The sequence below is a fragment of the Triturus cristatus genome, chromosome 6, assembly GCF_964204655.1.
Source record: "Triturus cristatus chromosome 6, aTriCri1.1, whole genome shotgun sequence".
In the NCBI taxonomy this organism is placed as follows: domain Eukaryota; kingdom Metazoa; phylum Chordata; class Amphibia; order Caudata; family Salamandridae; genus Triturus; species Triturus cristatus.
Genome location: NC_140589.1, coordinates 1441218873 through 1441241589, shown reverse-complemented (window position 1 = coordinate 1441241589; position 22717 = coordinate 1441218873). Strand labels below are relative to the sequence as shown.

The 22717-nt window shown below is 45.2% G+C and overlaps 1 protein-coding gene across 2 annotated transcripts in view; it reads right to left on the bottom strand.

Moving 5' to 3' along the window:
* The window catches only part of EXO1 (exonuclease 1), a 365086-nt gene that overhangs the window by 25114 nt on the left and 317255 nt on the right, over window positions 1–22717 (bottom strand). For both annotated transcript variants that reach the window (XM_085612501.1, XM_085612502.1), the window contains exon 13: window positions 11169–11362. In XM_085612501.1, the coding sequence (XP_085468627.1) occupies window positions 11169–11362 (194 nt within the window). The remainder of the gene's footprint in view (window positions 1–11168; window positions 11363–22717) is intronic.

Sequence of the window (22717 nt, the reverse complement as noted above, 5' to 3'; positions counted from 1 at the left end):
AGCACTACTACCTAGCGGCGCAACTTCAGAAGCCAGCTTGTTGGCTCTAACCTGGCAGAGAGATCTACCACATTGGGTGTGGAGGTACGGTACAGGTTGCAGGAACTGTGTCTTCCGCGGCTGTCATTGCCTGCATATTCAGATAGCCTCCTCCCCATAGCGTATGACTGCTACCGCAGGGCCTTTAAGTGCTCGCCGGGCACCCAACGTGAACACCTGAAATCTCACTTAGCACTCTTGCTGGCTTTCTTGCTGCTAGGGTCAGGGAGAGGCTGGAGACATGGGAGTCCCTGGGCATGTGCACCTTAGACCATGCTTACGTCCCACTTGACATACTGTCAGAGCAGGCTACACTTGCAGCGGGTTAGTACTTTCTGCACTGGCTGCTAGCTGCTGCCACAGAACACCTCTGGGGAGCAGCGGCCAATGAGCAGATCATACAATCCTTTACCCAGGCGTTGTTTACCCTGAGAACTGAATGACAACAGGTCTCCTTGATCATGAGAACCATTTCTTACCCGACGGCAGGCCTACTGGCCGGGCCAAAGGGTGAGTGGGAACACGACCTATGCTTCTTTCTGACTCCTAAGGAATGGAAACAGATACCCCATTACCCACGTAAAGTTTCACAGAAAGTTAGCTTCCAATTTAACATCTTGCATCGTGTTTATCTGACCCCAGCTAAGAAGCACAAAATGTATCCAACACCATCTCCAGAGTGCTCCAGGTGTAGACAAAGTGGCATGGTTATATTGCAAATGTTCTGGTAGTGTCCTATAGCGTATTTATTCTGGGAGGAAGTCTGTGCAATACTTCACAGAATCACGGGTCGTTCGGACCATTAGGACAGTTAGGCCAGAGCTATGCCTCCTTGGACTTCATGGTCGTCAGATAGCATGGGGAGTGGTGACGAACCTTATTGACTTGGCACTCGTACTGACCAGGGCATACGCTCACAAAAATATGGAAGGCCGCTTAGCTCCCTAGGCCAACGCCATGGCCAACGGTAGTGGTGCAATGGTCCACGGGGGGGAAATCGGTGGCATTGCACAGAGAGGAGATGCAGGGCCTCCGCCGATGTCCCACAGCCACTGAGTGGGATAACTTACTGCATGCTTCTCGGAGTGACCTTTATCCAGACTCGTAGCCACCACCATTATGCGCACCAACACATATCGATCCCTGGAACAAGACCATGTTGATCCAGACAGGGTGGGTACATAGTAATCCATACACCAACGTAAATGTGAATGTAAATTAAAAGTAGGCCTTTTACTGTTAGTTTACTGTTTATTCTTGAAATTCCATATTTAGAATGATGGCTTGCCATAGAACCAATGCCTTTGACTCCGTACAGATGACATTTGCAATACACAATACTGTGGACAATGGTTTTGATGTTTGTCAATTGGAACAGCATTTTGCAATGTCTTAGAACTCAATAATGATGAGGAGGACAAAAACAAATTCCACACATTAGTCAATCTTAAACCTATTACGGCCAGGCTGTTTGTGCACCTCTGTGACAGAGGCTTCTCCAAAAAAGAAAAATTGTGGTTGGATTTTTAAATACATGAGCCAAAAGAGTGATTGGAAAAGCATCATGTCACGGAAACTCTATACTTCTCTCTTCTACTTGTTCATGAAACTACGGTCTCTTTTGGGATTTTTGCACCTATGTTCTGCATGCAAGCCAGTGAAGATGCTAGCTCTATGGTGGAGTAAATGTTCCACTGTCTCACCAACAGAAAGGCAACTCAAAACTGGAGATGCTCCAGAGGGACCACATACCACTGAGAGCAGTCATTTACTGGGTGACTGTTTTCCAGACAAGAGAGGTAGAGATTGTGTGTCAGTTGCAGTAAGCCACACATGGCTGAAGGCCAGAGCTTTGCGGGACAAGCAACCTGACCGAGGAGATAGCAGAAAAGCAGCAAATAAAATCCTAAGAGGACCTGAAAAAGACAATCATGGTTAGGCCATCCTAGGAATTTGCTGTGAATAAGAGAAAAAGGTTCTTATCTATACCAATCTTAGCAGGAGCATGCATACAAGAAAGGGGTCATTGGGAGAGGGGGGGGGGGCGTGGTGTGGGTGTGCGTGTGTTTTGTACTGCCACTAGATAGATAGCAGGGACACCTGCAAGTGGAGAAAAGCCAGTACGCAAGACTTGCATTCATAATGCTACAGCATTCAGTGCAAAATTCTGCAGATAAATCTCAATTTCCATGCAAGAATTGTATCTTTAAAAAAAAAAAAAAACTACATAATTCTTTGTAAAGCAGGCAATATTCCAATAACTAATTAAGCAGAAATCGGGATAGTAAATCTCTGGAACTACTAAAGAGTTGTTAAAGTGTTTGCCTGAAAGTGATTAATTTATTTTGTTTGGAAGCCCTATCTGTGGACAGTAGCCACTGGTCGAGAGGCCTTGCACCTTCGATCACCATACTACCTCAAATGGCCATGTTTTGGAAACGCAGATGCAGCATAAGCATCACTTTACAGTCTTCAATACAGCACGACTCGAGCCTGCTGCTCACTAATCCTTGAAGCAGAGACAGATCCAACTAAAATGGCTACCCTCCATATCACCAGATTTTTGTCATTGGAAGCCAGAGATTCAAATGTCTTCTGACCCAAAGCATTAGGAACAGAACTACAATTTCAGGGAGAAGCTCGAAAGTACAGGCAAAAAACATATATAGGCCACTTTAATGCCTCAATAAACTAAAACAGCATCTAACTGGCGCCCTACGCAATTCAACTTTCTTCTGAAAAGATTAGAAAAAAAGTGGATTCCTTTTATCCTTAAGTGTTTTATTGGTTAGGGATGACTTCTGGATTTTCCTTGGAACAACCCTGGTAGTGTTATGCTATGCTTTCAGGCACTAACATTTCAAGTTCAGCAAACCCAGTAAGGTAACAAAAGTCCCTAAAAAGCTCAGTTTCGGCAGATGGGATTGGTGACGTCTACACACAAGGCAAATGGACAGTAGACACTTGTGAACATGGTGAGCACAGCCTAAAAATAAGGCAGAGTCTGTATGCCTCAGATTCAGGGAACGTACAACATCAGTCTGCAGTTCTGAAAACATTTATATAAAACTGCACAGACGAACTAACACACAGTAAGACAGTGAAACAAGTACTTGGGATTCGAATGGCATTTCAAAGAAAGCTTATGAGAACACTAAAAACATCAACAGAGCCAGGGATGTCTTAAATGCTTGGCACAGAAAAACATACTAACAGGCAGAAGGTAGGGTCGGAGTTTTTGGGTAGGTTTGTATATGTGTGTCTATATAAACATATTTTCAGGGCTCAGCCTTGGCCAGTTAGCCTTTCCTAAGCCTATTTCCTAGTTCAAGCTGAACCAAGATATCGGACCCCACTTCGATCGGTAGATAACAAAATGTAATTTATATTTGTGCGATAGACCATTTTGACAGGAAGCAGCCCAGCAGGGAATAGCAGCTCCTGGGCCCTCCAACAACCTAAAATGAAATCTTTTTTTAAGGACCGGTATGGGAGGGGGAGCAATGGAGAAGTTAAAAAGAGAAAAACCTAGGAATGGTGGCCAAAGCAATGGACGAGCTTGGGTGTGGGGATGACGGTGTAACAACTGGGAGAGTGCATGGGCGGGAAGATGCCTGTTTTTAGAGAGAAACAGCAAACAAAGGAAAGAAATAGAAAACATCTGCACTCTAACAGAGTGCTGAAAGACAAAGAAAGAAGGTCGTTCTCTAAATGTGAGCAGTGGAATGATACCAGTCAGCCAAGCAAAAGGATGGTATTGAGGCTATATTCAAAGGATGGGACAAACAAGAAGAGGGAGAATAGCCATCGAATAAGCAAGCAAGCAAATGAGAGTGACAATAGAGACAACCAATGATAAGCCATGGGCAAGTTCTATGTCCACCACAGCATATTGGTATGGTCCACAAGAGGACCTTTGAACTCTGCTAATAGTTGTTTGATAGGTGAAACCTATAAAAGTCGGGGAAAACATGGCGGGCGCTAGCTAAGCGGCTCGCACGCTCCTACCGGCCTCCTGCGATCTCTGCCGCTGCTATGCCGACAAACTTTACGGCTCATTTGATGGAATAAGGCATTAAGGGCTCAGCAAGCTATTCTTATTCCCGCTACCGTTCTTGCAGGCACTGGTAAATGTGCAAACCGGTGATCTCATCTCTTTCCGCTCCGGCTCCCGTCCTTCTCCCGATCTGGGGACGAGCAGCCGTGGAGCTTAAGCGCGGCCGTGCGGCCGCTGTTTGCGGGGCACACACCGCGTCTTCTCTCGGAAGAACAGGAGGAGAGATCCCGACGCCGAGGGACACCGTGCTGCGAAGGTTTCGTCCTGCCATTAATACATCAGAACTCGAGACAGAGCAAGTGGCGGCTGACTCAGCAGACTCAGCAGACTTGGAGGTGTCGGAAGACCGGGAAGTTTCTGCTCCAGGCGAAAGTAAGGCAATTGATCTTACCAGGGGACAGATTGAGACAGATATTATTAAAAGCAACGGTAACAAATGTAACTCTAGTCTAGGTGCCACAAGAAGCAAGACGAAGGATCGGAATAAAGAACTTAGGCTGGATCACAGCAAACCACAACTCCCAGAGTGCATCTTGGGCGAGGGCCCAAAGTCAAGGCTGGAACACAAAAAAAGTTTGGGTGAGTATAAGGGGGGTCCCACCAAAGAAGTTATTAAATGTACTAGACAGAAAAGGGCAAAAAAAAGGAACTCGAATGCTCCAGGGGATATACCTCCCTCATTGCGCACATATTTTAAAACGCTACCCCAGGTATTGAAGATTACGCAGGGTATGGCTGCATCTAAGGGAGAAATTCCTCAAATTAAGAAACAACAGTCCACACTAAATGCCACCCCAAGTCTAAACTCCTCTCCCAGTCTCCTTACTGATGTGGCGATGTTTGAGGGCTCCTCGGAAATCACTACGCCAGATCTGGTTGCGGTTCCAGCCGTGGTGACTGCAGAAACTGCTACTCCAAATGATCCCTCTAATCAACAAGCCAAGTTGCTAAATGGAGGGGAATCAAACCCAACGGTGCTAGAAAAAGTGACAGAGGCGGAGGAGGCAGTAGTGGCAGTAGATCGGGATCTGGAAGTTCCGGGGGTGGGAAACACTCTTGAGGCCCTAGTTAGCTCCATTAATGCAATGAGGGAAGAGATCCGACAGGACTTTGCAGTCTCAAAGTCAAATCAGAATGACATAAGAGCAACATGTGAGCTATTAGGCCAAAAAGTGGAAGGGTTATGTGAAAGAACTGATATATTGGAAAGCTCTGTAGGTCTTCTAACAACTGACCTGGAGGTCGCTAGGTCCAAAATACACACCCTTCAAAGAGACGGGGAGTACATGAGAGAGAGGGTCGAGGGTTTGGAAAACCATTCTAGGCGTAATAACATTCGACTCCTAAAAATTCCTGAAGGCAAAGAAGGTTCAGACCTTAAAGGCTTTATAATACAGTCTTTGAAGGAATCCCTAAATCTTGCCGAAACAACCGAGGAGTTGGACAAGGATATCCAGCGAGTACACAGAGATCCTTTCCGTCTGAATCCAGCAAGGTCTAAACCCAGGAAGGTTTTAGTCAACTTTTTGACCTACGCACTCAAGGAAAAGATCCTAAACCTTGCCCTGAAAACTAGATCGTTGAAGTGTTTGGATTTTTCCTTTGAAGTACGCTCTGATCTCTCTAAAACTACATTGGACAGACAGTGGGAGTTGGGGCAACGAATGGACAAATTCAGGTCCTTAGGAGCTACTGTACAAATGAGGTTTCCAGCATTCTTACGGATTATGCACAATAACAAGATGCATAATATTCGTTCTATTCAAGATGCTGATGACCTACTTGATTCCATTCGGAAACAGAACCAGACTACTAAGTAATCAAATACGACCATCTCCGCACTGCCTTCTGAGTTCTTATGTGCTCTGGGTAGTAATTTGCCTTTGAATCTTTGGCCTTCCTTCTTTTTCCAGCATAGGTTAGGTTAGGTTAGGCTTCAATGAGGATGACCACGTTAACATATTGTTATTAAATTTTTGATATGTAGAAATTATAAGCCCAGAGGGAAAAAAAAAAGGAAAAGAGGGGAAAAAGAAAAAGGGGATGGGGGGGAAGGAAGGGAAGGAAGAAGAGAAAAAAAAAGAAAGGGAAAGAGGGGGAAGAGGGGAAAGAAAGAAGGGGAAAAAGAAAAAAAAAAAATATATATATATATAATTATATATCTATATAAAATTGTGCATCTACACCTTTCACTCTTCTTTTTTTTTCTTTTACACTCTCTATGGGCCCTTTTTTTTCTATACCCATAACGGTCTATATTAGGGCAGCGGGGGGGGGGGGGGGGGGGGGGGGGGGGGGGGGTTGATGGGTAAGGCTGTCGGTGGGCGTAAAGCTGGCCAAAGATCAGGCTAGTCTAGGTAGGGGAGGGTTTTCCAGGGGGGTGGTGGGGGGGCGGTGGTGGGTGGGTAAGCTATTGCATAAAAAAAAAAACTCATTTGTCTACCTGTTTCACTTTTTCAAGCAAATTTTCTCATAACTAGGATTCTCCATTGTGTTAGGGTTAAATGTTACTATATGGGGGATCAAATAAGGAGAGAGCCGCAACAGTTTATATAGAATGACACTAATACACTATATCTCCTGGAACGTTAATGGTCTGCGAGTGAGAGGCAGACGAGATTGTATTTTACAGTACCTGAGGGACTCTCAGGCACAGGTCATAGTTCTTCAGGAGACGCATCTTCTTAAATTAGAGGCCACTGCCTTGTTAAAACAACACAAGTGGATTGATAAATTCTGTTCAACAGACCACAACGCCAATATCAGGGGGGTTATATTCATATTTAAAAAATCTACCAAAGCACAGATTTTAGAATACAAAGAGGATCATTCGGGGAGATGGTTAATAGTGAGTCTCTCATTGGACGCCCAGATTTATACCTTAGTCGGCTATTATGGCCCAAACTCTGACGAGCCCTCACATTTGGACGTGATTAGGAACCATCTAGTTCTAGTTCAGGATCCAGTGATTTGGGTGGGGGACTTTAACATCGTCCTTAACCCCAGACTGGATAAATCTGTTAAAACTAGACTCTGTAGCTCCGTCAAATCTAGGCATACCCTCGTAACCATTATGACACAACTTGGTTTGGCGGACATATGGCGAGAAAGAGCAGGTAATAAGTTAGGAGTTTCTTTTAGGAATAGTCGCTTTAAACATAAGTCTAGGATTGACTATGCGTTTTTTAGCTATGGTTTAAGGGACTCTATATTCACGATAGATTATTTACCTTCGCATCTGTCAGACCACTCTGCTTTAGAATTCTCTTGTAAACTTGAAAATACCATTAGTCATCCATCCTGGTCCTTTGATCGGATCCTCCTGCTTGAAGATGATGAGGTGCAGTTCTTGGCAACAGAGTCCTCAATATTTTTTGACATTAATAAAGATTCGGCAGGTTTGGCAGTGGTTTGGGAGACTTTTAAGGCCTTTTTAAGAGGTCAGATTACCAATAGAGCCTCTTTTAGACGTAAGATATATAGAGAGAGGGTGGCTAGCCTTGAGCAAGACATGAAACTCCTTGAGTCAAAGATCGACTCACCTTTAGGAACATCACAGCTACAGGATAATTTGGTCGAACTGAAGCTACAATTAAACAATATCCTACTTGAGAGAGTAAACAAAAGATGGGAAGCATTTAAGACTTCCCAATTTGAATTCGGTGAAGCTGCAGGGAAACTGCTAGCCTGGAAAATCAAATCCGATCAAGCTCTCAAATTTATAAAGGAAATAAGGATAGAAGGTGAGGCAGAGCCAAGATCTACCAAACTAGATATAGGCAGAGCCTTTTTTGACTTCTTTGAAGACATATATAGGGAGGTTCTCCCTAACGACCAGCAGGCAAGAGACAGCTGGCTGAAAACTATCACGCTCCCAACTCTGTCGACAACACAAAGCAAGGCCTTGGAGTCTGAGATAACAGAGGCTGAGGTGATCACAGCTATCAGACACCAAAAAAAAGGGAAGGCGGCTGGGCCTGATGGTCTCCCGGGGGAGATTTATAGGTCTCTGGAAACTGTCACAGCCCCTTTTTTGACGACCCTATTTAATGCCATCTTAATAGAGGGTGAGTCTCCACCTAAATCCTGGGGGGAGGCCACAATTGTGCTTATTCCAAAGCCTGGAAAATCTCCCCTGGACTGCGGGTCATATAGACCAATATCATTATTGAATAATGATTATAAAATCTTTGCAACAATTATGGCAGCTAGATTGGCCAGCGTTATGGGTGCTATAATTCACCAAGATCAAAAAGGTTTTATCAAAGGCCGACAACTATCCGATTTGACACACCAACTGATAGGAGCCATAGATATCGCCTCTGCTTTCTCCATACCTTTGGCCATTTTAACCTTAGATGCAACTAAGGCTTTTGATAGAGTCAACTGGCTCTATCTTTCTGATGTATTGGAAAAATTTAATTGTGGGATTGGCTTTCGTAGAATGATAAAGCAGCTTTATGCTGCTCCTTCGGCTAGATTGCTGATTAATGGGGTCTTGACAGAAGCTTTTGATATATCTAGAGGTACGAGGCAGGGCTGCCCGCTCTCCCCCCTCCTTTTCAACTTATATATAGAACCATTTGGCCAGCTTTTGCGGGAGGAGGCTAATATTCCACCTTTTAGCTTTGGAGAATGGGAAAGGCGAATAGCTCTCTATGCAGATGATATTTTGATTCTTACATCTGACCCAGTTAAGGCATTTCCTGTAGTTATCAAAAGGGCAGAAGAGTTCGGTCTTATCTCTGGATACGATATTAATTCGAGCAAGAGTGAAATAATGGTCTGGAACCTCCCCGATATACAGCTGGGGGTAAATATCTCCACATCCATGCGATATCTCGGCATAAGAGTGACCCAAGAATTGGATAGTATTGGGCAATCTAACCTGAATAAAATTTATACTGAGAGTAAAAAGCTTTTAAAATCTTGGACTCATCTGCCTCTCTCCATTACTGGAAGGGTAAATCTCGTAAAAATGTGTATTCTCCCTAAGTATACGTTTATCTTTAACGCAATTCCTTTGGCATTTGAACCTAAATTAATTGGAAAATGTCAGCAAGACATAAATACTTTCATATGGAATAACAAATCGACCAGAATAGCTTGGAAAAAGTTGAGGAGAAGAAGGGAGAAGGGTGGGCTCGCCCTGCCGGATCTATTGTATTATGCATGGGCATTTTTGTTGTCACACTCCAGGATGCTTTTAAAAATGCCATCTATTCTCCATCCAGGGTCAATATATAAAGCTATGTTGATGGGGGCAGAACTAGCAGCAGATGGATTTATGTTCAAATTCGGAAGTCAGAAATTTTTCAAAAAAATTAAATTAAAGATTCTGCAGTCTTGGACCAAAACCTGGTCCAGTATTAGGAAGAGACTGGGGCTGTCTTATTATTCTAATTTCTCTCCAATCTGGGACTCGCCGGGTCTTCCTCCATGCCTGAATGATAGTTTGTCATCTAGTATACAACAAGCTGGTATCATAAGATGGGGTCAGTTATTCAGGGATGGGACATTAATAACCTGGAATGAATTATATGACTATGTGGGATCAGGGCTTTCCAGATTCAAATTCATCCAAATAGAAAGTTGGGCTAGATCCCAAAAACGTAGAGATCCCCACTTAGGGAGGGCTAGTATCTTGGAACAAGAGTTAGTAGATCGTCTAGGGGGTGAGAAAGAAGTAGCCATATGGTACTGGCAGCTCTTGGAAGAAAGTGACGGGGAGTTCCTCCTTCCAGATCTGTTATGGGGGGAGGTGACTGGCCTTCACTGTGAAGATCTTTGGTTAAACTCCTTTGCCCTGCTCCATAGAGTTGTGAAACCAGCATGGCTAAAACGAAATCATCTATTTTCAGCACATCGTGCATATATAACTCCGCTGAGACTCTCTAAATTCCTCCCAGACAAAAAGTGCAACAAATGTAATTGCATCGAAGCTTGTGACGTTCATATGTTTTTGGAATGTCCAGCCATCGCTGGTTTCTGGGAAGAAGTGAAGAATACCTTGAACTCCATCTTAAAAGTATCTTTGTCAATAACTATACCACTTGTCATCTTTGGATTGGAGGATAACATCATTGGTAAAGCGAGGTCTTTCCTCTTCTATGCAATTTTGTTGGCTAGAAGGCAAATTTGTATTCATTGGACAGAGAAAACAGCCCCATCACATTCTGGGTGGCTTTCATCTTTATATGAAACATCTAAGGCTGACCTAAATCGATCATGTAGTAAAGATAATCTGGCTTTTTGGAATCTGCTGATCAAATGGCGATAGAATCCGGGGTTTTTTTTTTTCTTCTTCCCCGGGTCCTATGATTATGCCTTCGAATACTCCCTGGACCCGGTCCTTGGCTAGGTTTACGTATGGTCCTCCAGGTTTAAAAAAGACCTAGATGGAGTTGGTAAACCCCTTTTTGTGTTGGGTTAAACAGGCTACCATCTTAACATACCGTGCATATGTGTGGTGTAGGGTGGTTGGCTCTCCCAATATCGAGGGTAAGGCAAATGAGGACAAAAAAAAAAGAAACCTATAAAAGTCCTCTCAAAGACATTCCCAGAATACTGAAAATGTTCCCTAGTGCGAGTATTTTGGCTTTTCACCTTTGAGCAGGTATCCTTACTGTAGACAAGTATGCTGCAAGGCAAGAAAAGCCTACTCACAGATACCTTCTGTGGAATTGCTTTCTAGCATGTGATTGAAGATAATATGCAAACAGCTTAAGCTCATCCATACCTACATGTAACCCTATAAGAGGACAACAAAATGGTCCGCCTAGATTAGAATATTGATACAGGCGGAACTGATAAAGCACTGGCCTAACTTTTCATCTAGTTTGGTGTTAGAAAATAATACGTCAGTATAAGCAGTAACCGTACAAAGGGTGGTACAGTAAGAAGAAAGTGAGGGTTAGCAAATGTATGGTACAAAAACAGAAAAAGCTTCAGGAACAATACAAATATCTCGTGGTTAATTCTGAGTAACGTTGCAATACCATATCTACCTTATTCCTTAATAAAAAAAAGATAAAATGCCATGCAAAAATACTTGTACCACAGACAGACTCACTTTTTAAATCCAAATTGTTTCCAAAGTTCATTGATTGTGATCTGGAGCCCAGGTTTATTTTCGTTATTCCTGACATTTTTCTTTTGAGCACTTAGAGACTTCTTGCTCAACCCGCTAGCTTTTGCCGGAAGCAAAGGCTTCAGTTTAGTGGAGAGACCTGATCCCACAGACTTCGACTTTTGTAGGCCTGGCACCTGTGTACATGAAACAGAGCGTCATATCGCTTAGGAATTAATAGAAAATACAAATACATTATATAAATGAGGTACAATTACTTGCAAATACAACATACATTACCTAACCTTGGTTCTAGCAATTCCGGCTAACTTACCATAGTAACCAACTCATTAAATAATTTGATTAACTGATGACATTGTGTGATAGTGTCAATGAATATATTAAAAAGCTCTTCTTTTTCAGACGGCTTTAACTTGCAATTTGGACGCTGAGTGGTAAACCTTCATTTTTAGTATGTACCATACTGTACTCCTCAGTTTAATTTCACTACATGTTACAAGTTACTTACTTTTAACAATAGTTCTTCAGAGAGGGTAACCAAGCCGTGATTAAATTCTTTTTACCTTTTATGTATTACCATAGAGCTATGTGGAGTTTCCTTCATCTTCGGTGTCTGTTAAGGTCCACTTAAGGATAGAGATATCAGACTTTACTCAATGGTGTGATATGATGTATTACAGCAACAGCTAAAGAGTCAGCTGACCACTGGTGCCACATCAAACAAGCATTTGCAATGCAAATAGGTCTCGCATTTGTGAGTTTTGAGTTATTGACATTGTAAATGGCAATGTTTTTTACCTACACGTTTAATTTTTGGAGTGAATGTATGTAGTGTGCAAAATCCATTGGAAAGGTCCAGCACTTCATAATAAATATTTTGAAAAAGACGCAAAGTGTGGATTGTGTCAACAATTGCTTGGCACGTACCTCATGGGTGAAATGTTGCCACACATGCACACCGTGGTGCTTTACTAATGCGAAACTAATTAATAAAAGTAGTGCTTACAGACTAACCAACGCGATCGGAGCATGTGAATCCGAATCCCGCCTTCTCTTTCATTTTCTGGACTATTTGACTCACTTTCCTGCGTCTTGGTTATGCCCCAAACATTGGGAGGCAATGAACTTTGACAAGGTGGCGTTGGGCAGGAGGGCTTCGGGGGTACATGAAAATGTATTCATTGCCTAGTTGTCAAAGGTCGCCCGGTGCTATTAGTTAAAAGTGTGAAGATTTCATTAAGATATTAAGAGTACTTTACTCGCATCTATGAGAAAATCGACATTAACTAAACAAAATGCCCGAATACGTGTCAGTTTTCACAGTGATTTAGACAGTACTGGTTGCTTAGTTTCATTGCATTCATTTTTGTATTTACTCTTTTACACAGCATCCAAAGTAGGTTAAATAACCCCAAAGCCCAGAGTTGTTAAATGACCCATAGAAGGGAGTGTTTTACAGTTGAGCAAAGGTGTCCAAATGTAATTTTGGTAGTGCCATGAATGATCAGCCAATGAGATACTCGATGAGCAGGTATTTAACTACACGTAATAAACACCTCTCTGAATGTGTTTATTAACACAGAGCTTCATCTACCAGACAGTGCTCACTGAGGGGCAACTAAAGCACAGAACAAATGTATTCATTTATACGGAGTGTGAAGGCACCCGAAAGGCTTAGGTGCCCGCCCGGAAAGGCTAGGGATCCCAGAGCTTCTACAGACTCTGCCATGCCCCTCTGCAAAAGCAGGGCACAGCTCAGAATCTGCCGCTTCTGCTAAGAATAGGTGAGGGGGATGAGATTGGGGCATGCAAGAGTTTTTTTTAACTTTATTTATAATTTTAAGCTGGTACATAGTAGTTCAATATCACATGGTCAACAGGTTCAGCAGATCATTTACAGGCCAGTGTATGCAGATTACAATACATATCTTGTGATTATTATCTCAGGTTTGGTAGTATTGTCCATTCAATATCCGACGTGCTGAAGAGCGAATAACAAAATCTACACATCTTGCATGCAGCTTTAAGAGGTTGTACAGACACAGAGACATCCATGACATTCCCAGGTCCTTCGGTGCGCATTGAGAGCTCATTAGGCTGGCTTGTCTCCTATACCTATCCGGTCACATATAATCAGCCCATCTAAAACAAGAAAGGCCACCATCTTATTCTACCCTCTCTTTAACAGTATTCCCCACTGCCGCCGTCCCTCCGGTACTATGCGAGAGAAGGTATCTCACCAGTGGCCCCCATATGTCTTTGGGTTGAGACGCCTGTGGCAGCAACTCAGCGTAGGTGTTACTCTGTTCTTGGCAATATATTAGATCCGCCAACCATTCCTTAAATTTCGGGGCCCGACCTCTACCCCATCGACAGGCCACTTTACGCTTTGCCAGCAAGAGTGATCTAGCAACATATTTCCTGCAATTTTTGGGTATCTGCGCCGTGTATCCCAGGAGCGCAAGTGTCGGATCTCTGGCTAGATGACTGTCTATCATGTCTTCCAATGCTACGAACACTTGTTCCCAATGCTCTCCTATTTTCGTACACTCCCATGCTAAATGCAGGAACCCTGCTCCCGGTCGTCTACATCTCTCACAGCGATCATTGTCAGCTAACTTAAAGCACAGCTTCTTAACCGGCGTATAATACAATTGGTGCAAGAATTTATAGTGGATTACACGGAGCCGGCTACTAGCCGATATCTGTGCAGTCTGTAGACAGCAATTTTGCCACTGGTCAGCGGTGACTTATCTCCCCAGTTCTGCCCCCCAACGTAGTCTGGACTGACTATCTGTTCCCGCCCTATGTGCCCGTATTGTGGTATATAATCCGGACACCAGATGTTTGCCATCTGCGGATCGTAACATCCGATGTAATGGCTCCAATCTCGCAGGTTCCCAAGGGAAATCCTGGAGTAGTGACTTCATACCTTGTCGCAATCTCACGTATAAGAAAACATCTAGCGGCGTGCGTAACTCTGTCTGCAGGACTGATCTAACGTGCGGAAGGTTCCCTCATGAAAAAGATCCCCCCACTTACTGATCTGTGCTTTCCTACATAGGTCTCGGAATCCCTTCTCCTGCAATAGTGTCAACTTCGGGTGATTTGTGAGTGGCAATCCAGGAGAGTAAAGGAATGATGCATCTAGTAGGGTCCTTATCCGGTGCCATGCTGCAACAGTGCCTGTGACGGTGGTGGGTGCTGGCGCCGGCGTATATGTCGGACCATATATGATGCCGCAAAGGGGTATCGGATCCGCGAGCCAGTCTTCCACCGCTACTTGCGGCATATACCGTGGAGAGTTCACCCAATAATAGGCATAGTGCGCTTGAGCACTTAGGAAATAGAGCTCAAAGTCAGGAACATCCAACCCACCTTGCTCATATGGCCTTGTTAATATAGACCATTTCAGCCGTAGCTGTTTGCCCCCCCCCCCCCCACACCAATCGTATTAGTTCAGAGCGCAGTGTGGCGGGAAAAAAAACGTCCTGGGTGATGGGGAATATCGAGAAATAGATGAAAAAATTGTGGGAATATCACCATTTTAATAAGTGACACTCGGCCCGCCATGGACAGGGGCAATGCCACCCAGCGCGTCATATTAGCCTTTAGGCGTTCGACAGCTGTGCCATAGTTCGCCCGTATAGTTTAATCTTTGTCCCTAGTTACGCGGACTCCGAGATACCTCAATTCATCATGGCACCACTCCAGTGGAAAGTCTAGTGGGAAGGGGGCCACCGCCTGCGTAAGTGGGAACACCTGGGACTTTCCCCAATTAATTCCCACGCCAGAAAGCTGTCCGAACCGTATGAACTCCAGCAATATGGGATTTATGTTGCTCTGCGGATCTCTAATGTATAATGTGATATCATCTGCATACAGTGATATCAATATTTGCCGCATACAACAACGGAATGCCTTATCATTATGGACCTGTCTCAGCCTGGCAGCCAGCGGCTCAACAGCAAGAGCGAAAATATGGGCGACAACAGGCACCCCACAAACAGTGGACTCTGACTCACCCCCCCCCCCCCCCCCTCGGGCTTTCCCGGTTTCAGCAAGGACGTGACCGTCTCCAAGGATTCCTCATACACCTCCTTTATATATCAATATATCTTTTATAAAATTCAGCTGGCAGACCATCCGAACCTTGCGCCTTCCCGTTTTTCAGCTGCATGATTGCCTCCCGTATTTCATCCAACTCAAATGGATGGCATAAGAACTCTCGCTGTGCATCCCCGAGCCATCCGAGTGCAACCTCCCCCAGGAATTCCTCCAGCTCAAGCGACCCTCTCCTCTGAGATGTGTACAATGTGCAATAAACGTCTCTAGTATGTCTAATGTGTCCCTTTGTGTGGTGCCCCCAGGGCCCTGCACCTCCAATATGTATGTGCTGAAGCGAGGATGTCGCGTCACCTCCGCCAATGCTCTCCCCGGACGCTCCCCCTCACCATATCTGCGGGCCGCCCAGTATCGTCCACGAAAGTTCAGTTCGCGCTGTGCTGTAGCCTCATATTCCGTCAGCGTATCCCGAAATACACTATGTAACAGACCTGCCTCACCCTGCCCCATCTTCCTCTCCAACCCCCTCAATTCCTCCTCCAGACGTCTGAGCGTATGCTGTATATCTAATAGCACCCCAAAACTCTTCGATATACAGATCCCCCTGACCGTCACCTTAAAGGCTTCCCAAATCACCTCAACACTATCAACTGATCCTTTATTTCTAATAAAAAAAGTCATGGATCTGCTCCTTTAGCTCCGCATGGAAAACGGTGTCTAACAACGCTGTGGGTTGTAACCGCCATCGCGGCCTTGGACTAGCATACCCCGGCGGGGTGAACAATACCTTTACCGGACAGTGGTCCGAAAAAGTTCTAGCCAAATGAGACACAGTTTGAATGCTGGGCCCCAGCCCCCTGGACATGAAACAGTAATCTATCCTTGCCCAGGATCCCCTATGGGAGGTAAAGTGTGTGCCTTCCCTCCCCCCTGCGGGTGTAAATGCCGCCAGCTGTCAATGAGTCCTCCCTCCTCCAGAATGAAATAGAGTACTTCTCTGGACTTTGTATAGTGGTGTATCGATGCGTTCGACCTGTCTTGGTGCGGCTGCAGTGAAACATTAAAATCCCCCCCTCCCCCATATTATGTGAGTGGAACCAGTGGTCAATATTTTACTCCATAAATCAATGGAAAAGTCTGGACTATCTGTATTAGGGCCATAACAATTAGCTATCGTTATGGAAGCCATACCTAATCTGCCCCATACAATAACATATCGACCCTGCGTGTCTGTGAGCACCCCTACCTGTTCAAACCAAATCTGATTTTTGAAGAGTATTGCTGTCCCTCGGGCATAGGAGGAATAGGATGAGAACTGACGGCAACCTGCCCACTTGCATGCAAAATGATTGATAGCCCTCGGATCCAAATGGGTCTCCTGCAACAGTCCCACTTGTATTTGCTGCCTATCCAGATATGCCAAGATCTGTCTCCTCTTCCTCGGGTCCCCAAGGCCTCTAACATTCCAGGACATCACTCTAAGCATGTGCCTATCCTCCTGCGCCATCGGTATTCTTCATCTCAAATTGCCTTATATTCTGCAAACCTGTGCAAACATGCATATACACTCGAAGGCCGATCTGTATATAATAAACAATCTGTGCGCGTACCTCATCATACCCATTGGACCCCCCACCCCTTTCCTCACCCACCCACTGAAGCATCCCAAACATGCCAGTTCAAAGGAGACCTCCCCCCATCCCAACCCCCATCCGCTCTACCATGTCAAATAACATGACAACATCTCCCCATTCCCAGTTAAGGAAGGGCAAATGGGAAAACAGAAAACATCAGTGAACAAACATAGGGTATTCCCATGTGAGGCTGTGTATCTGGGTGGCGCACGAAAATCTCTGGTCAGTCCAGGTCCAGCAGCATTGTCTGCTAGTCCCCAGACAGACGTCGAGGGTGGCTGGTGAACACAGTATATTCAACTCCTCTCACGTTGCATGGTCTAGAGAATGTTATATCCACCGTCTACAACAGCAGTCGGCCAACCCCCCCCCCCCCCCCCCAACAACATCCCAGGCATTGCTATTGTTACTAGACACAATGTGAACCCTCACTTCCTGCCAGCTCCATCCACAGCAGCTATCAGTCCCCTTCTGGTGAGGGAGATCTCTCTGACCGGCCCAGCGGCGCCGACGCTCTATTTTGTCTCCGTATCTGCTTCAGATATTCTTCCACCTGATGTGGATTAGTGAAGAATTTTTGCGTTCCCTGATGTGTTACACGTTGACGGGCAGGATACAGTAACGCATAATCAATCCCAGCCTGTCTGAGCTTCTGTTTCACCACCAGGAAGCGACGACGCTCCTCCTGCACTTTCAGCATGAAATCCGGGTACATGGTGAATGTAACTCCGTCATATGATAGTTGTTTCTTCTCCCTGGCCATGCGCAAAGCCACATCTCTGTCTCTATAATTTAGTATGTGGGCGATGATTGGTCTGGGGATGCCACCAGGAGGCGGGCGCGGCCGGTGAGCGCGTTCTACTATAAATTGCGGAGAAAGAAACTCCTTCCCCACCACAGCCGTTAGCAGTTTTTCGACATAATCTTCCAATTTACCTGTGTTGGTACTTTCTGGAATACCTAAAACGCGTATGTTATTTCTTCGGCTGCGCGCCTCGATGTCTTCATTCTTTGCTGCGATAACTTTAAGCAACTTTTCAAGCTGTTCTGTGGTTTTTTGCACATGAGTAGTAGTGTCTTCGACAGTGGAGATACGTTGTTCCGCTTCAGTCAGGCGTGTTTCGTGGCCTTCCAGCTTCCGAGCAATCACATCCATGCGGGTGGTCATCGTGTCCAGCTTGCCTGCTATGACCGCAAACCCCTGCCGCATTTCTGTTAAGATCGTTGTCAGATCCTCCTCTGGGCCTGCCGCTCACTCAGGTTGCGAGGATTCTACCTCCGAGCCCACCTCCATCTGTGGCTGCCTGACCGGCTTAGGGCATCAAAAGTTAACCGCTGTTGGCGAGCGTCTGTTTTCCCCATCGTAGGATCACTGAAGAGAGTTCTGGGACCAGTGCTCTTTCCATCCTACAGACCTCACGCGCTGAAGGGACCAAAGAGGACGATGCTAGTTTATCAAGCCGCCTTTATTCGCAATGTTTTCCAGAGTCTTCCGCCAGTTCCACTCAGCTTGGGTATTCCAGACACTGTAGTTCTGCCTCCGATCCACACGCTACGTGCGCGCAGCCTCGTGATGTACCATCCAGCACTTGAAGGTAGCACCGCGTCCTGTGGCGAGGGTAGCTAGTGTTGGCATCTATCTCTAGCAGCGCACATAGGGCAGTGTATTCCCTGCAAATCGTAAAGAGAATGCAATCTGCACACTGCCCTCACCAGGTATGCGGGTTTACTGTCCCAATTCAGGCTGCCAACTGTCACGCGTTCAGAGATCTAGCGTTCATGTGCTTTTCTACCGCAATCAAGGATCGACTGGGCCACAATACCTCTGAACATCAATGATGCGTTCAGTCCCCCTGCATTTAGTCCTCTGGCTCCTTAACCGCACATACAGTGGGCTCATGCCGCCACACCTCTCCCTCAGAAGCGTTGCTAATGGTCTGTCCGAATGTGCCAATGTTCGCTTAGAGCATACAGCGATTTGTCACACTACCGCCGCTATGCACTTCTAGCGTGGTTTTCGCTACCAGGCCGAATCAGCTCCAGTCCCGCCGCTGACCGCAGCTCACTGGAATCTCTCCAGTCTTTCTCACCTCCGGCCGGGCAGTATACGCAATGGCCGCTCCCGGTACGCCCGGAGCGTAGCACGTACCTCCTCTCCGGTGTCACCCCAGCGGGTAGCCTCGATGTAGTCCCCAGTCGGTCAACGATGTCTGCGGAGGGCCCAGTGTGCAATGCCGTGCGTTTCCCAGCACGACCTGGCAGCCGCGTGTGCCGCCCGCCGCTCGCGTGAATCACGCCGCCGCAGTCTGGCTCCAGGAGTCACCACTGCTTTCCGCTGGACGGGAGAGCGGCCATAAGCCGGCGCGAATTAACCAGCAGACAACTCCGCCAGGCACCGGGTGATGCTACAGCCTTACACCACCATATCCAGTGGTTTCTCTGCTAAATATCTCCGAGTGGAGCAGGATAATTAACGGATTTTAAAGCCAGCCTGCGGGAGCCTCACTCAAAGGCGGCCAATCCGCCCGTGCGCCACCTAGCGCCCCCCGGTGCAAGCGAGAGTTGCCGGCAGATTTCCAGGTTATTGAAAGTGATGATTCTGACGTGAGGCAATGGAGACTGACTTTGTCTGTTTGTCTGCACCAGTCTATTTCTCTACCATCTACTGGGCTCACTGTCATGTATCCATTCATCTCTTTGTTAGAGGTGCGCGAGCCAATATATTAATTAACAGATAGAGCCAGCCGGAGACGAGCCAAGCGTATACGAGTCAGTGGGTGAGCCGTGAAAATGATCGGCATGTTAATCATACAGTAAACATGATGTAAATGTGTGATAATGTCTCTTCAGAATTCAAAAACGTGCATTTCTTTAGCGCGTCACCTCAGTACACTAGATTATAGCACTGAATTGAGAGGAAGTTATTAAAAGTGCTCGTTTTAAGCATGAGTTAAAACACTGCCGCTCCTCCGGCCAGACAACATTGCCATTTGTGAACTAAGAGGCGTCAGTTGCCATGCATACCCCGAATGTTGCCTAGAGTCTTATTATATTTAGATTAACATTAAAATCTAATTCATTAAACACGAGAAGTTTTTGTACAGCACGCATCTTGAACTCGCATATTTCAAGGTGGCAATAATAAAGATGAAAGCGGAAGTGCTGGCAGGCAAGAAAACACGAATGGGAGTGGGGGTGGGGGAGGGTGAGAAGTCACAGACTGAGGGAGGGGGCGGTGGGGTGGGGAGACAGGGAAGAAAATAGTGTTAGGAGTAAAGGGGCCAATAGCCGTGGAAGGATACAAATGATGAATGAGGAGGGACTAAAAAGCCTCAAACCAATCGGAAGGCAGAATTTAAGACAAAAGCCAATGGGCAGAGAGTGGGCAGAGCTTCCACGAAGCAGTATACACTGCATGTCTCGCAAAGCGATGGTAGTGCATTCGCGCTGCAATGCTAGGCGACACCTAAAAGAAAATAGTGTCAGGAGTAAAAGGGCCAGTAGCTGTGGAAGGATACAAATGATGAATGAGGAGGGACTAACAAGCCTTAAACCAATCGGAAGGTTGCATTTAAGACAAAAGCCAATGGGCAGAGAGTGGGCGGACATTCCACAAAGCTTCCACACTACAGTATATACTGCATTGCCTCACAAAGCGATGGCAGCGCAATCGTGCTGCAACGCTAGGCGAGACCTTCAAAGGGGCATCTCTTGACCAGAAGTACAAAGCTTGGCCATCGCTGGTTTTAAGAACTGCAGTAGCAGACTCCATAGGGTTCTCCACTACAGGCACAGAGCCTTGAGAAGTAAAATGGATAATCCATTAGCCAAAATAAAATCCAAGTCTTCAAAGCAAGTGAATGTAAGACGACTGAGCAGGGTTGAGTATGTAAACCAGTCCTAAAACATCAGATGAGGAAGAATATACTTTACCAGCCACTTCTCTAGGAGGGGATTGTGGGGGTGAACCTTATTACAAAAATAAAAATGCCATAAGTCCAAACTCGAGGATTTACCTAATGAGCTGCAGAAAAATGCAGTACAGACATTCAGAGTAGGGGTGCCGGAGAAAATGAACTTGGTGGGGACCTGGAGATCTCATGAAGTCTTTCCCTGCACTTCCAGTCTTAAAAACCCTGGTGCATGGTGCTACCCGCAGAAGGTAACAGCATGGTCCTTTCTGATGCTCCCATATATCCAACTTAGGAAGGAGGCCAGGTACTTTTGCACACCAGACGTGCAGTGGTAGTCCACTGCCATGACACCTTGGGGTGGATGACTTGAAGGCATACACAAGAATGAATGCAGCCAAAGAATGTACTCACCTATTGTACAGTATTCAGGTCTTCACTAACCACAACTCCGGCTTAATGTGGGTGCCTGACCTCACTTTGAAAGGAGGCAAGAGCTCTTTCCACACCGCTTAATAGGATGCCATCTGTGACTGAGCATCTTTCAGATTGGAATCCCTACGAAACTATGACCCCTCCAGAAGGCCCACCCTCATAACCTTAAATGATACAGCTTTCAAAACGGATGTCAATACCAGTAAAGAACTGAAAAAACACATCAATGGGTGTCAGAACATAAATAGGTAAAGCAATACTGTCTATTTAGTATTTACAGATAGAAAACTGTTGCTTAGCAGAACTGCGCTCAGAGGTACTTACTCTATGAGCAGGAAAATATCTGAGATGGATGCCTGAAACCAAGAACACTAGGTTCTGTCTCAACAGTACTCATAAAATTAAAGGTGTAGAACACCTATTTGCAGTCTGAATAATCAAGCTAAATAAACATAAAACATTACATGAAGAAATACCAAACGTATTTAGTAATCATTATTTACAAGGAGATTGTATGTATCAAAACACTATCTTTTACAATTTTGGAGCTTACCTAAAATCACATTTCAACTTCTTATCTGACGTAAATATTTCATTTTAAGATTTCTTTAAAATCTTGCACATTAATGGGTCAATAAAGAAGTACAAGGGGTGAGTTCTAGGTTTTATATGGAGAGAACTTGGAAACGGATTGTGGTACATTTCAGTGCATGATGTACAGGGGTGTAGTTTTGTCAAATTACCAACTAAAAAACTGGGGGATGTTGGGGTCAGACTAAGGTTCTGGATGTGTCCATGAGGAACAGGATCAGTACTTATTTACATTAGGTGGGATCCTCTTTCTAGAATGGCACAGTGGGCAAAATGTGATGGGTTGGAATGCTACCTCGAGCAATTGCCACTGGTTTTAGACTATTTAAAGTATTTATCCCTTCGCCTTTTGGGTGCTTGATTCCCACTATATGCTTGGAAACTTGAGTGGCACAGCTTTCCAAGCCTTCTACTGCCAATGTTTGTGATTTCCAAAATGTAGTAAGTTTGAACCCATTCAAGGAGTACTTCTATGGGTGCATATTTATTATTTTTTTGGCTAACCAACCTCTCTATACATTGAAGATTCCAATTTTAAAAAATGGATAGGTTAAAACCTCTTAGAGAAATGATAATGAGGAGACAAACCTACACAGAGATGACATAACAGACTAGAATCCAGTGCCCTTACCCAACTACAAAACCAAGAATGAATTTTGAGGGGTATCACACCCCAAACAACCCTGCTGAAACTACACCCCTGCACACCCCACCTGGTACTGGTAAGTTCTCCCTGGGAACTCACAACTACTTTCATGTACAACACAATGGCCTAGAGTCCTTGCCATAGGATAACCTATTTTAAATTTATTTTCACTGCACGCACTTTTCTTCATCTCTGCTATAAGAAGCGTTGATGGTAGAGTTGTTGAATTGGTGCATGTGGGCATGTATA